The 10,748-nt window shown below is 38.0% G+C and overlaps 1 protein-coding gene across 1 annotated transcript; it reads left to right on the plus strand.

Moving 5' to 3' along the window:
- Positions 1-4,123: 4,123 nt before the first annotated feature.
- Positions 4,124-10,332, plus strand: zfand5a (zinc finger, AN1-type domain 5a). The gene is made up of 6 exons (XM_081365673.1): positions 4,124-4,290; positions 6,294-6,452; positions 6,842-6,941; positions 7,086-7,189; positions 8,739-8,870; positions 8,960-10,332. The coding sequence occupies exons 2-6, from the start codon at positions 6,296-6,298 to the stop codon at positions 9,106-9,108; spliced, it is 642 nt and encodes a 213-aa protein (XP_081221799.1). The 5' UTR covers positions 4,124-4,290; positions 6,294-6,295; the 3' UTR covers positions 9,109-10,332.
- Positions 10,333-10,748: the final 416 nt, after the last annotated feature.

Raw genomic sequence — 10,748 nt, forward strand, 5'->3', positions numbered from 1 at the left:
AATGGTGGGGATCAACCAGTAATTTGGAGTTTACTGATGGAATCTTATAATTATTACATCCTTAAAATAGGGATTTCACCTATTTCTCAACTAATGTAAGGACGATGTTCAGTGCATGTGATAGATATAGCTGTAACAAAGAAGTGAGGTCTATCTCCAAAGCACTGAATCAAACACCACCAATAGTATTTGTGGATTCCTTCATTGCTGTTACACAGCCTGACCACCTGATGTCACTAAAGATAAACGTTTGAGGCTGTTCTGTTGAAATGAATGAGCAATCTGGGGGAATTCAGATGATGTCAGCCTACAATTTTCAATGTTTGACCCATTTCTGATGCGCATTACCCACCTAGTCAGCAGATATTCACATTTACACAGTGTATTCGTGCATATTGTGTCAATATCTGTGCGTGTGATCCCTGTGCTTGAGTGTCTACCTCAGTATTTGTCTGTTCGCCCTGCAGAGAGCTAGATTGTTTTCCTCGGCTAAGTTTAGCAGCGCCGTTTGGGGATTCCATCTTCGGAGGATTGACACAGGCTGTAACTGTATTCTGAGCATGTCTCATTTTCTCCCCCTCATTCCCTCAGCCACTGGCACACCTTTGATGAGAGAAACACAGAAACGTTCCTCTTTTCCCAATCATGTCTTAAGAAAAAGGTTTTTCATATAGGCTACTTTAACAGTATTTGACAAAACCTACAGTACGTGTAGAGTACTGTACAAATAATGCTAAAAAGACACCATAAAGAGCTATTTAGCGTCAATAGACGCGTGACTAAAACTATGAGCTGGCAGCTTTTATTTGTGGAATGACTCTGTTATGAGTCACATACACTAGTGTCTCTTTTTTTAATGTTGTCATCAGAACCGCCCTCAGGTGATCATGTGAGCCGACGCTGCTGTTCTGCATTCCATTACTCTGAAGAATCCTATAGTCAGGATATTTAATATCATGGGTGGATGAAGGTTTATATTTATAGAAGAGCCGGTGCCCTGTTACTCTCACGTTTTCATTCAGGTCGTATTCTCAGTAGCCTACTGCATGTCCAGGAAAAGAAAAGAGTAGCCTACCCACTGGAAAGATGATTCATTTCTATTTTGCACTCTTCGTTGTCCATTTGCTCAAGGTACAGGACGAAACTTGTGATGGGGAAATTGTAGATCCTGTGATTAAATATGGATGAGTGTACTAGAACATGAAGAAAACTTTCTTGCATTATGTTTGTTTACATCACATTGGTGATAGAGGACTAAACATATTCAGACTCACGGCTACTGACTGGTTTGTACTGTACTCAGACAGTTTTCCTCTGATTGTTTGTTCATTTAACTTGTTAAAATATTTTTAAAAACAGAATCAATACATTAATAAAGCTGTAAAATTCATAATTAAAACAGGATTCAATAGCCTTTGACTGAAGACTATCATTCTGTGATGGATTAATTAATACATTTTTTTAAGTGGAAGATGTCAAATTATGCATAGATGTGATTGCTGAAGACATATTTTAAAAATGTTGACAGTTACAAGCAGGGTCACTTTTATATAAAATAGTAGAATAAATACACTTATACTGAATAAACACACTGTGAAGAACTGTCAGAATATTGGGTACTTTTGAGCAACTGAACAACAAATCTCCCTTGAGGAAGAACAGCCAAAGTGAAAGCATACTTGAAACAACTACAAGGGCAGGAAGAAGCTGTCAAAATAAAGTGGAGCAACTGACAGGTAAATCAAGGCTGGTTTAAACAGCGCATTTTATGGATTTAAATTCTGTCATTCTAGAATACTGCTAATTTGTTATTACCTCATTTCAGTGTTATTTTAGATATATACTGTTAAAGTTTTGATTAACATTAATATTAATATCAGTAATAATATTGAATTTGTTGTTATTTTTCTTTTCTTTTATTTCTATTTTAAGTTTTAGTCATTTGTTATGTGTTTTTGTTATTTTATATATAATCTAGGCTATAAATCTAATATCTAGTTTTTATTAAGATATTTTGTATTTAAGATTTATTTAGAAATTTAGCCTTGGCAACTAGCTGAAATGAAATAATTTTAAATTTTATATTTATTTTATTTCAAATAACAAAAATGTTTTTTTTTTATGGTTTTAGCTAACCATCATAACTCTGCGTCACTGATAGTTTTCTATCGTTCCATAAAGTATTTTGTTTAAAAAATGTAGCCTATTGTCTAACCAGGTTTCATTCATGACCTCATGAAGAATAAGCAGTGTGTGTGTATGTGTTTCTTTGGAGATAATCCAATATACGTTCATTAGATCATCATTGCCTTAAGGTGAAGACACACTTAGTGTTTATGAGTGTGAGGATGTTCAGAGTGTTTATCTGATCCTGATGCTGTTATGGGCCAACACAAGTAAGCCAATGGCACCAGCAGCTGTTACAACTCAACTTTATGACACGGTTGGCAACCTAACAAACACTTTATGGCACAAGAGGTTACTTAAATCACTGTACACTATAACAAAACATTTCATCTGAGTGTAATTTTTGTATTTCAACTCTGTATTCAGTCATTTTGGAGCTTATCACTTAAAAGCATAAATAGACGAAAGGAAGGAAAATTACCTTACTGTACAACACGTCATGGCCTAAATATACAATATCTTTTTGTCCACCATGTTCCACGAATGACGAAAAAACACATATCTAATTCATTTCCCACAGCCAAGAATGGTATCCAAATGCAAAACTACTTCCACTTAACTAAGATCAGTTATATATGTAAATAAGGAAAACATTATATTATATTATATATAAGGTGGATATCTTGAAAACTTCTACGAAATGTAAATGCAGTGAGGTTCTGTGTGCTTAAGGATGCATGCAGATAAAACAGCATTTACACATTTACCTTGCACTGAAGAGAGTGACCTACTGTCCTACTGTTATCTAAAAATGCAAAAATCACATGTTTGTTTGCCTTGTTCTCACGTTTGACTTGGGCTTGGATCTCTACTTCAGCCCTGACACACCAAAAACATCAGTTTAAAGGAAAAACATGCTGTAGATTAAGCCGCTCCCCTATACAGCATATTGGCACACACAGCAAATGCATACAGACACACACAGACACGGTGTGACAAACCAAACTTAAACTAGTTCAGGCAGGTTTATTTCCCCTATATTTTGAAGCTTTTAAACTCGTCCCCCTCCTCCACCTCAAACTGTTCTTTTCACAAACAACCATGCGGCTTCTGCATTTGCTCATGCAAAGCCACCCTCAGGACACACTGAGTTGGGTTACACTGAAAGGAATCTCCCTCACACCAATGCAGTTCATGCAGTTCACATGTTCACATGAGTGTTTGCTGACTGACACCTGGGTATGTGTGTATTGAAAAACACGAGAGCTGTCAGCATCTCCAGGAACAGATGTAACAACATGAATGAACTTCTTTGAAATACGATTTCCAGAAAGGACAGTGTAAACATCTTTTTTACACAGGCTGCTCTGAACAGGCCTTAGACTTCACTGTTGTCCTGACAGAGAGTAGCCTATATATCTAATTATATCTAATTAATTTTCCACTTATCAATTTATCTATCTACATTTATATTTACTTACAAACTAATTACCATAACATTGTTTCTGCAATTGTAATTCCTATGTGAATGCGTTTCTGACACTCTTAACCAGTCTGTGTAAATGCACCACTTCAGATGCAGTTCCTGTGCCACCTTAGCAATGTAAAGATGGCATTATAGTGTCAACATATGCCAAATGTTGTAGTGCCAGCAACAAAAAGAGCTGTGATACAACAGACTGGGACAACTAACACAAAATTGGTCACTGATAAATGTGGAAAGTACCAAATAAAAATGAGAATATATGTATAAAACAACAAGTAACCGTTAAATCAATGTCATCATGAGCCTGTTGTTGACTTTGTCGGTGTCTTCAGGCTTGGGAGACTTTCATCAGGAAGGTTTGAATTCGTCATCAGTGTAGGTGGCAAAGGCAAACCTTAAAGAGGATTGTGCCCCTCTTTGACTTCCAGGCCCCGCCCCCAAACGTCGAGTGACCAATGAATACCTGCCTCGACGCGATGACGCTAACAGCCACTCCCCTTTACTAAAGAAGGAAACAAACAGAGTGAAAGAAGAGAGAGCTTGGGAGAGGACACGAGAGGAATTGACTTATTTACATCACCGACACAAAGCCTCGGGAGGAAGACAAACTCATTTTCGAAGAGTCCCTGTTTTTTAACCGAGGTTCATCGACCGATTAGATTTTAAAATCCACCAAGGTAAGCATCGCAACGTTTTTTGAATTTTATTTTAGGTGATAATCTGAGGTTTGTCGCTGTGACCACGGAAAGACTGGCTGAGGCTGACCCCGAAAAAGGGAGCGATTAACGATTACCGATTCAGAACGTGTAGCACAGCGAGTTAAACCGCTCACTCGGATCTATAAACGCCAGGGTTGCTCGAGGTATTGAGCTTTTTTTGTTCTACGGGTGGATCCCTAAAATAACAAAGTGTCCCAAGTTGTCAGCAGCACCTTCATGAACATCACAAGCCCCAGAACGTGACTCGCCTCTACATAAAACACAAGACACGGACAATCGCCAACTTTTTTTCCATCTTGTTCATTGATCTAGAAGTCGAATTGCGACTGTCGGTTCTTAAATCTTTTATTAATTCAGAATTTCAACTGTGGTTTTTGAAACAGACGCACAATCCAACGGATTATCTTCATTGTGCGGTGGGTTGTTTATTGTTCGACCGTGCCCGTATAACGTTAAATCCAAGGAAATCTCGTTTAGTTTTTCGCGTTTTCCTGCTCTATGATACTAGTAACTCAGACAAACAGCTGGCTAAACCTGTTCGCTTTTTGTTTCGGGCTTGTTCAAAGGGCAGATTGTCTGTCTGGGGAGGAAATCCTGGAGCAAAGGGACAAAGAAGGAAGATTAAACAAAGCCAGTGCTGCTTCATAGTCGCGATGGTTGCGTTTGGATGTGTCATGATATTTGATGTCTTGCTATTTTGGGCTTTTACCTGCCTGTCTGGTTTTTTCAGTCCTCTACAATCCACCCAGTTTAGTTTGTCTGTGAGATTCGACAGAAGTAAGCTGCCTACCTAGGTAGCCACGCGCTTATGATGCCCCATTATGCTGTCTAGATAGTCAGCTCGCCGGGTTTTGAGACACAGTGTGTTATTAGTCATCTAGACGGTTAAATGGTCTGTAATTCTCGGTTGGTGAAGGTTTAAAGTTGTTAACCCGCCAACATTGACTAGCACGAATGTTCGTGAGCGGTTATCAGTGGTGTGGTGCTTTGACTTCCATGGTTGATCACGTGAACACTGTCCTAACAACATTTGTGTGCTTCTTTTGCTTAAAAATTAGAGTCTTAGATGTCTTACCTTAACGGCCTGCTGAAATTGCATATCACGCTTAACACCCACTCGTTTGTTTAGTCATGGTAGGTGGGAGAGCTTGTATCGTGGTTTTATGTGTACTTTATTTTGGGACACCGACTTGAAGCGAGTTCAGTTTGGATGTGGCTAGAAATAGATGCAGCTGAACTCTGTATTAGTCCGGTCAGACGGTTGACTTCACTGTAATTACTCTGTCCTGAGGAGGGTGGTTGAGGAGCTTGTGTCTTTATTTTTGGCTGAGATAAAACAGTGCCTTTTAATTATAGGGGCATTGTATTCACGCTTAGAGACTCTAGATAAGTTTAAACCCGTTTGCTTTAAAGGTGCACAAGGTGACATTAGTGCTAATTATTTTTTACATAAAGAAATGAGTTGTACTTTTGTTAAATGTCATTACGTACATTTACATGAGATAAGGATAGTTTTCTAGAAAAAGTTATTTTATTCTACATGGAGTGGGGCCCCCTCATGGGTGCTGCCATGTTGAGGTCACATGACCAGTTGTTACTACTAATAAAAGTATGTAATTTGCTTTTTGGGAGAAAAAATATTTCTTTCTTTACAGCATATTTTATTTGGTATGTTAATATAGTTTTTGAAGTAATCTTTACTTGTTTATTCACTGTATTATACATACACACACACTATGGTTCTTATCATAATACATATTTGTGACCTGAACATGGCAACATCCATGATGGGGACCCAGTCCATGTTGGTTAAAACGGTTTAATAGCTAGTTTTTAGCTGAGTGGACCTTGAAAACAATAATCTCCTCTACTCATTGCATGTGCATGTAAGCCAACCACAATGCAGTCATTATTAACAAGACATTCCTGTTCTGTCTCTTTTTTCTTTTGTGATATATTAGCAATGGCCCAAGAGACAAACCAGAGTCCTGTGCCTATATTGTGTACCACAGGCTGTGGTTTCTATGGCAACCCCAGGACCAATGGCATGTGCTCGGTGTGCTATAAGGAGCACCTGAACAGACAGCAAAGCAGTGATCGTAGTCCCATGAGCCCCCTGGGTAAGTCTCACTGAAACATTAACCTGTTTGTCTAACCTCCTGGAAAAAGCTCTCTCTATGGTTACAGACCACACAAACAACTTGGTTATACTATGGTATAAGGGTTCTCATTCATTGCACCTCTTGGAGACGATGACATTAAAGTTGTTACAGCAATAACAGACTGCCATATTACTGCTTGTAAGACATTTCAGACCCACCTGTTTTAGAGCTTAATATTTTTCTTGAGGTCTCTAGCTCTATGTTGGGACTTCCATGAGAAACTGTAATAAGCTGCACTTGTTTTGTACTAGGCAGCACTGCTTTGTGTCACAGGCCTTTTGTATACTGTAGCACAGCTGCACCTGTGCACTGTTTGTGATTTGTGTCTTTGTGTTCTGTTGGACCAGCTGGCAGCCCCTCAGCAGAGGCCTGTGCTATACAGAGGCTAGAAGCCAGCATAAACAAAGCAGAGGCCTCACCTGCACCCAGAACAGATACCATGAGAGAGTGAGTACTTCACATGTGTGTTTGTTGTTAAACCTCAGATTGAGAAAGGATGCATTTTATGTTCAGCTGCTTGACATTACAATGATCTCATGTGTTTCAAGAAAAGCCAGGTGCTGAAACCCCACTGTTTTTTTGTCTTTGCAGAAGTATTCCTTCAACCTCCTTACCGGTGACACAACAGATGACAGAAATGAGTATTTCTAGAGAGGAAAAGGCCCTGTCGCCTAAAACTGAGGCTATTGAACCAGGTAATTGCACTTAAAAATGAAGTAGACATACAAAGCTCCTTGTTTAGTCTAACACAGGGTGTTTCAAACTTTGTCATGTCGACAAAATGGACTCACTTTCTGAAATATAAAGTATTTATACTTAATATAAAAAATATTAAGTGTGATTTCTTGCAAAGACAACTGAATTAAATAATTGTCTCTAAAAATGTATAAAAAAATGTACATTGTCATTGTTGCAAACTGTTAAAATATACTCTAGAAAATATTGGCTTTTTATAAAGTTTAGTCTGAGATTTTATCTTTTTTTTTTCTTCCACAAAACTATATGTAGATTCATACTGTTAAAATGTGGTGCTGTCATTGGAAAAAAATTATTGTATTTGATCTCATGATTTCTCACCAGTATTTAGAAAGCAGAATGAAATGTTAAATGTATTAAAATTAGTAAATGTAGATAATTATGCTAAACATTTCATTCATATCACAACCAGGGCTTGACGTTAACACCTCCCAAATGCAGGTGGATTTCAATTTTATATATAATGTATACATAATTGTAGTCTTTTAAAAGGGCATCTGAATAATAAAGTGCAATGTAGTTTTGTCAAAAACATTAAAAAAATTGATACATATCAATACTGAAATATCTTAAACTCTCCCAATACTCATTTTCTGCAGAATAGATACACGATACCAGCTGTGCTTTCTCGCTCTCTCTCATCTCTCCGGCAGCGAGTTGATGCACAAACCCGCCTCCCCTCACTCACACGTTTCTTTTGCTCCGGATAAATATTGGTGCTGTTACAGGGCTTGAATTTAAACGTAGACTTTTTAAAACCACTAGCCACAGTGGCTGGTGAGCAAAAAAAGTTAATGCTTTAGTGATCACAACCCTTAAAATAATGTTTAAACAAATTGTGCACCGGGGGGGATTCATAATGTCTGGGATTTAAAAAAAATAATCTGACGAATGTTGGTAGACCAAAACGTTGTTGTTGTTTTTTTAATTTTTGCTGCTACAGCAGTGAGCAAGATGACTTTTATTGGTTTGATCACTTGTCACCATTCCTGCAACCATTCAGGTATTGCAAGGTGTGTTTGTTCATAAGACTCTGTTTACAATGTCAATCTCAAAGGAAGTACTGAAGTGAAGTTTGTGGTAGTTGGGCCTTCAGGCAGTAAGCTCTCTTTTGTCAGTTCCTCTTTTTATTAAAATGAACTTCGCTGCTATAAATTCAATTGCTAACATGTCTTCAGAAGTATTTTGGCATCATACACACCCGTTGTTTAGATATGTACTCTTATGGTCAGCCCAGACCCAAGAACAAACAGAGCCATCTTTGGGTCTGCTCCAGTTTTAATGCGAGTTCATGCAGTGTTAATAACTTCATTCTGACAGAAATTGGGACTTTGGGGTTTGTGGCCGAGCTTATTTTAAGGAACAGCCCTATAAAATTGTGACCATACTCATTTTCCTTTAAACCCCACAAACTGCTTCCAGAATCCACCCATGCCACATTGCAACTGTTTTATTTAACAATCCTTCTTGTCTCTATTCTTCCCACAGTTATAACACAGCCCACCTCCTCCTACTCCCCTATCGCTGTGGCTCAGGGAAGCGACGAGGACAAGATCCCAGACTCCATCAAACCTAAGAAAAATAGATGCTTTACCTGCCGTAAGAGAGTCGGCCTAACAGGTGAGGCTCATGGATTGGTCATTCTGTTATTAGTTTGACAGTCATACGTACCTATGAACGGAGGTCTTATGTTTTCTCGTGTTTTACAGGTTTTGACTGTCGATGTGGTAATCTGTTCTGTGGAATTCACCGGTACTCTGACAAGCACAACTGCACGTACGATTACAAGGCGGAAGCCGCTGCTAAGATCCGTAAGGAGAATCCAGTTGTAGTTGCCGATAAGATCCAGAGAATATAAGCTTTTCCCTCTTTCTTCAAAAACACTGGTGGATAAAATGGACGACTTGAAAAACGGACTTGTGTTTTTCGATCACCTCAAGAAGAAAACGAGAGAACTGTACCGCCTCGTGCATGAACGATCTGACAGATTTTGGTTTTCTAATAGGTATTCATTTCTTTCCGTTTTTTTCTTTTCTTTTCCCTCTCTGTGGTTTTTTATGCTAGTTATTATTGCAAATTCTTTTTTTTTTCCCTGAAGCATAGGACACCTTTTAGGAAATTTTAGCTGTTTTTTGTTTTGTTTTTTTGCTTGTTCCCGTCCTCATGCAATGGGAGTGGCAGATACTCTGTGCCAAAACGTGGCCGTGTAGTTTCTGAGTAACTAGTGTTGTTTAGCCTTTTGTCTTATGAAAGACGCTGGATTTTCAAGAGATGTGTCAAAGCTCTACCTGATGGTGTGTGCTGCATGTGTTGGTCTGTTAAACTGCAGTTTGTCATTCTAACAAAATCACTTGGAATGTGGGGCCGCCCAGTCGTCGAGGCCATTTTTTTAGCATTATTTTAGAATGTGAACTTGCTACTGTGACATCATACCTTTTCTTTGTTTTAGAATGAAAGATTGAGATTCATCTGTTGTAGGCAACTCTGTTCCCACATTCTAGAACCAATAATCCTCCAATCTGTAACAACTGCGCTTTAGAGTTTCAGTGGTCTGGGAGTTTTAATTTTGTCAATTTTGTGTGAACATTACGTAGACTTTTTAATAAGACTGTGAGGTGGTGCAGTTGGTTTCCGTGTGAGCGTATTTGTGCGCATGGGGGGAATTTTGCGCACAAGCCCTTCTTCCTGTTGTCAAAATGAGATGAGCTGACCCTCCTTAGTGCATTTGCAACACCGCAATAGTATACGCATAAAGTCAGACCCGAGTCTGTGAAACATTGTTCTTTTTGTTGGTTTTGAAATGCACCCACAATGCACCTGTCATTTTTGTGTGTCTGCATATCTTAATGTAAGCGAGTCTGAGTGCATATGTTGTGTATATAAACGTCTTTTCTTCTTTAGGGAGTGAGGTTTCCTTAAAAAAAAGATGTAACTGTTGAGAGTATGTTGAATTTCAGCCTTTAGTTATATGCAAATTTGTATGAAAAAAAACATTACTATGTTCATATTTATGTATTGCATTTAATCCTTTTACTTGGCATTAAAAAAGTATTGTAAATAAAAATATACAGAGAGAAAATATAGTCAAGCTGTTCTGTTCATTTGTTGCATTTTGGGGAAAATTCCTCAACACCATGCAGATAATTGAGTCACTTTTAGGCATTCACTGTTAGAAAAATCTGTAGAAATTACAGTATTACTGGCAGCTACTTGCCAGTAACTTACTGTAGATTTAAATTGATGTTATTTACTGGCAATAATTTGTTTAAAATTAAATGAACATTAAACATTAACAAGTCTTTATCTTTACAGAATAAAACTAAAATAACATCCAATGCAAAGCATTCTGGGAACCAAAATCTGAAGGAAAAAAACAGAAAAAGGTTGATGAAGATTTCTGGTTCCCAGAATGCTTTGCATTCGATTGTTATTTTATAATTTTATTCTTTAAAGACAAAGACTTGTTAATGTATAATGTTCATTTAACTTTGAACAAAC

The sequence above is a fragment of the Scardinius erythrophthalmus genome, assembly GCF_964197995.2.
Source record: "Scardinius erythrophthalmus genome assembly, chromosome: 5".
NCBI lineage: Eukaryota > Metazoa > Chordata > Actinopteri > Cypriniformes > Leuciscidae > Scardinius > Scardinius erythrophthalmus.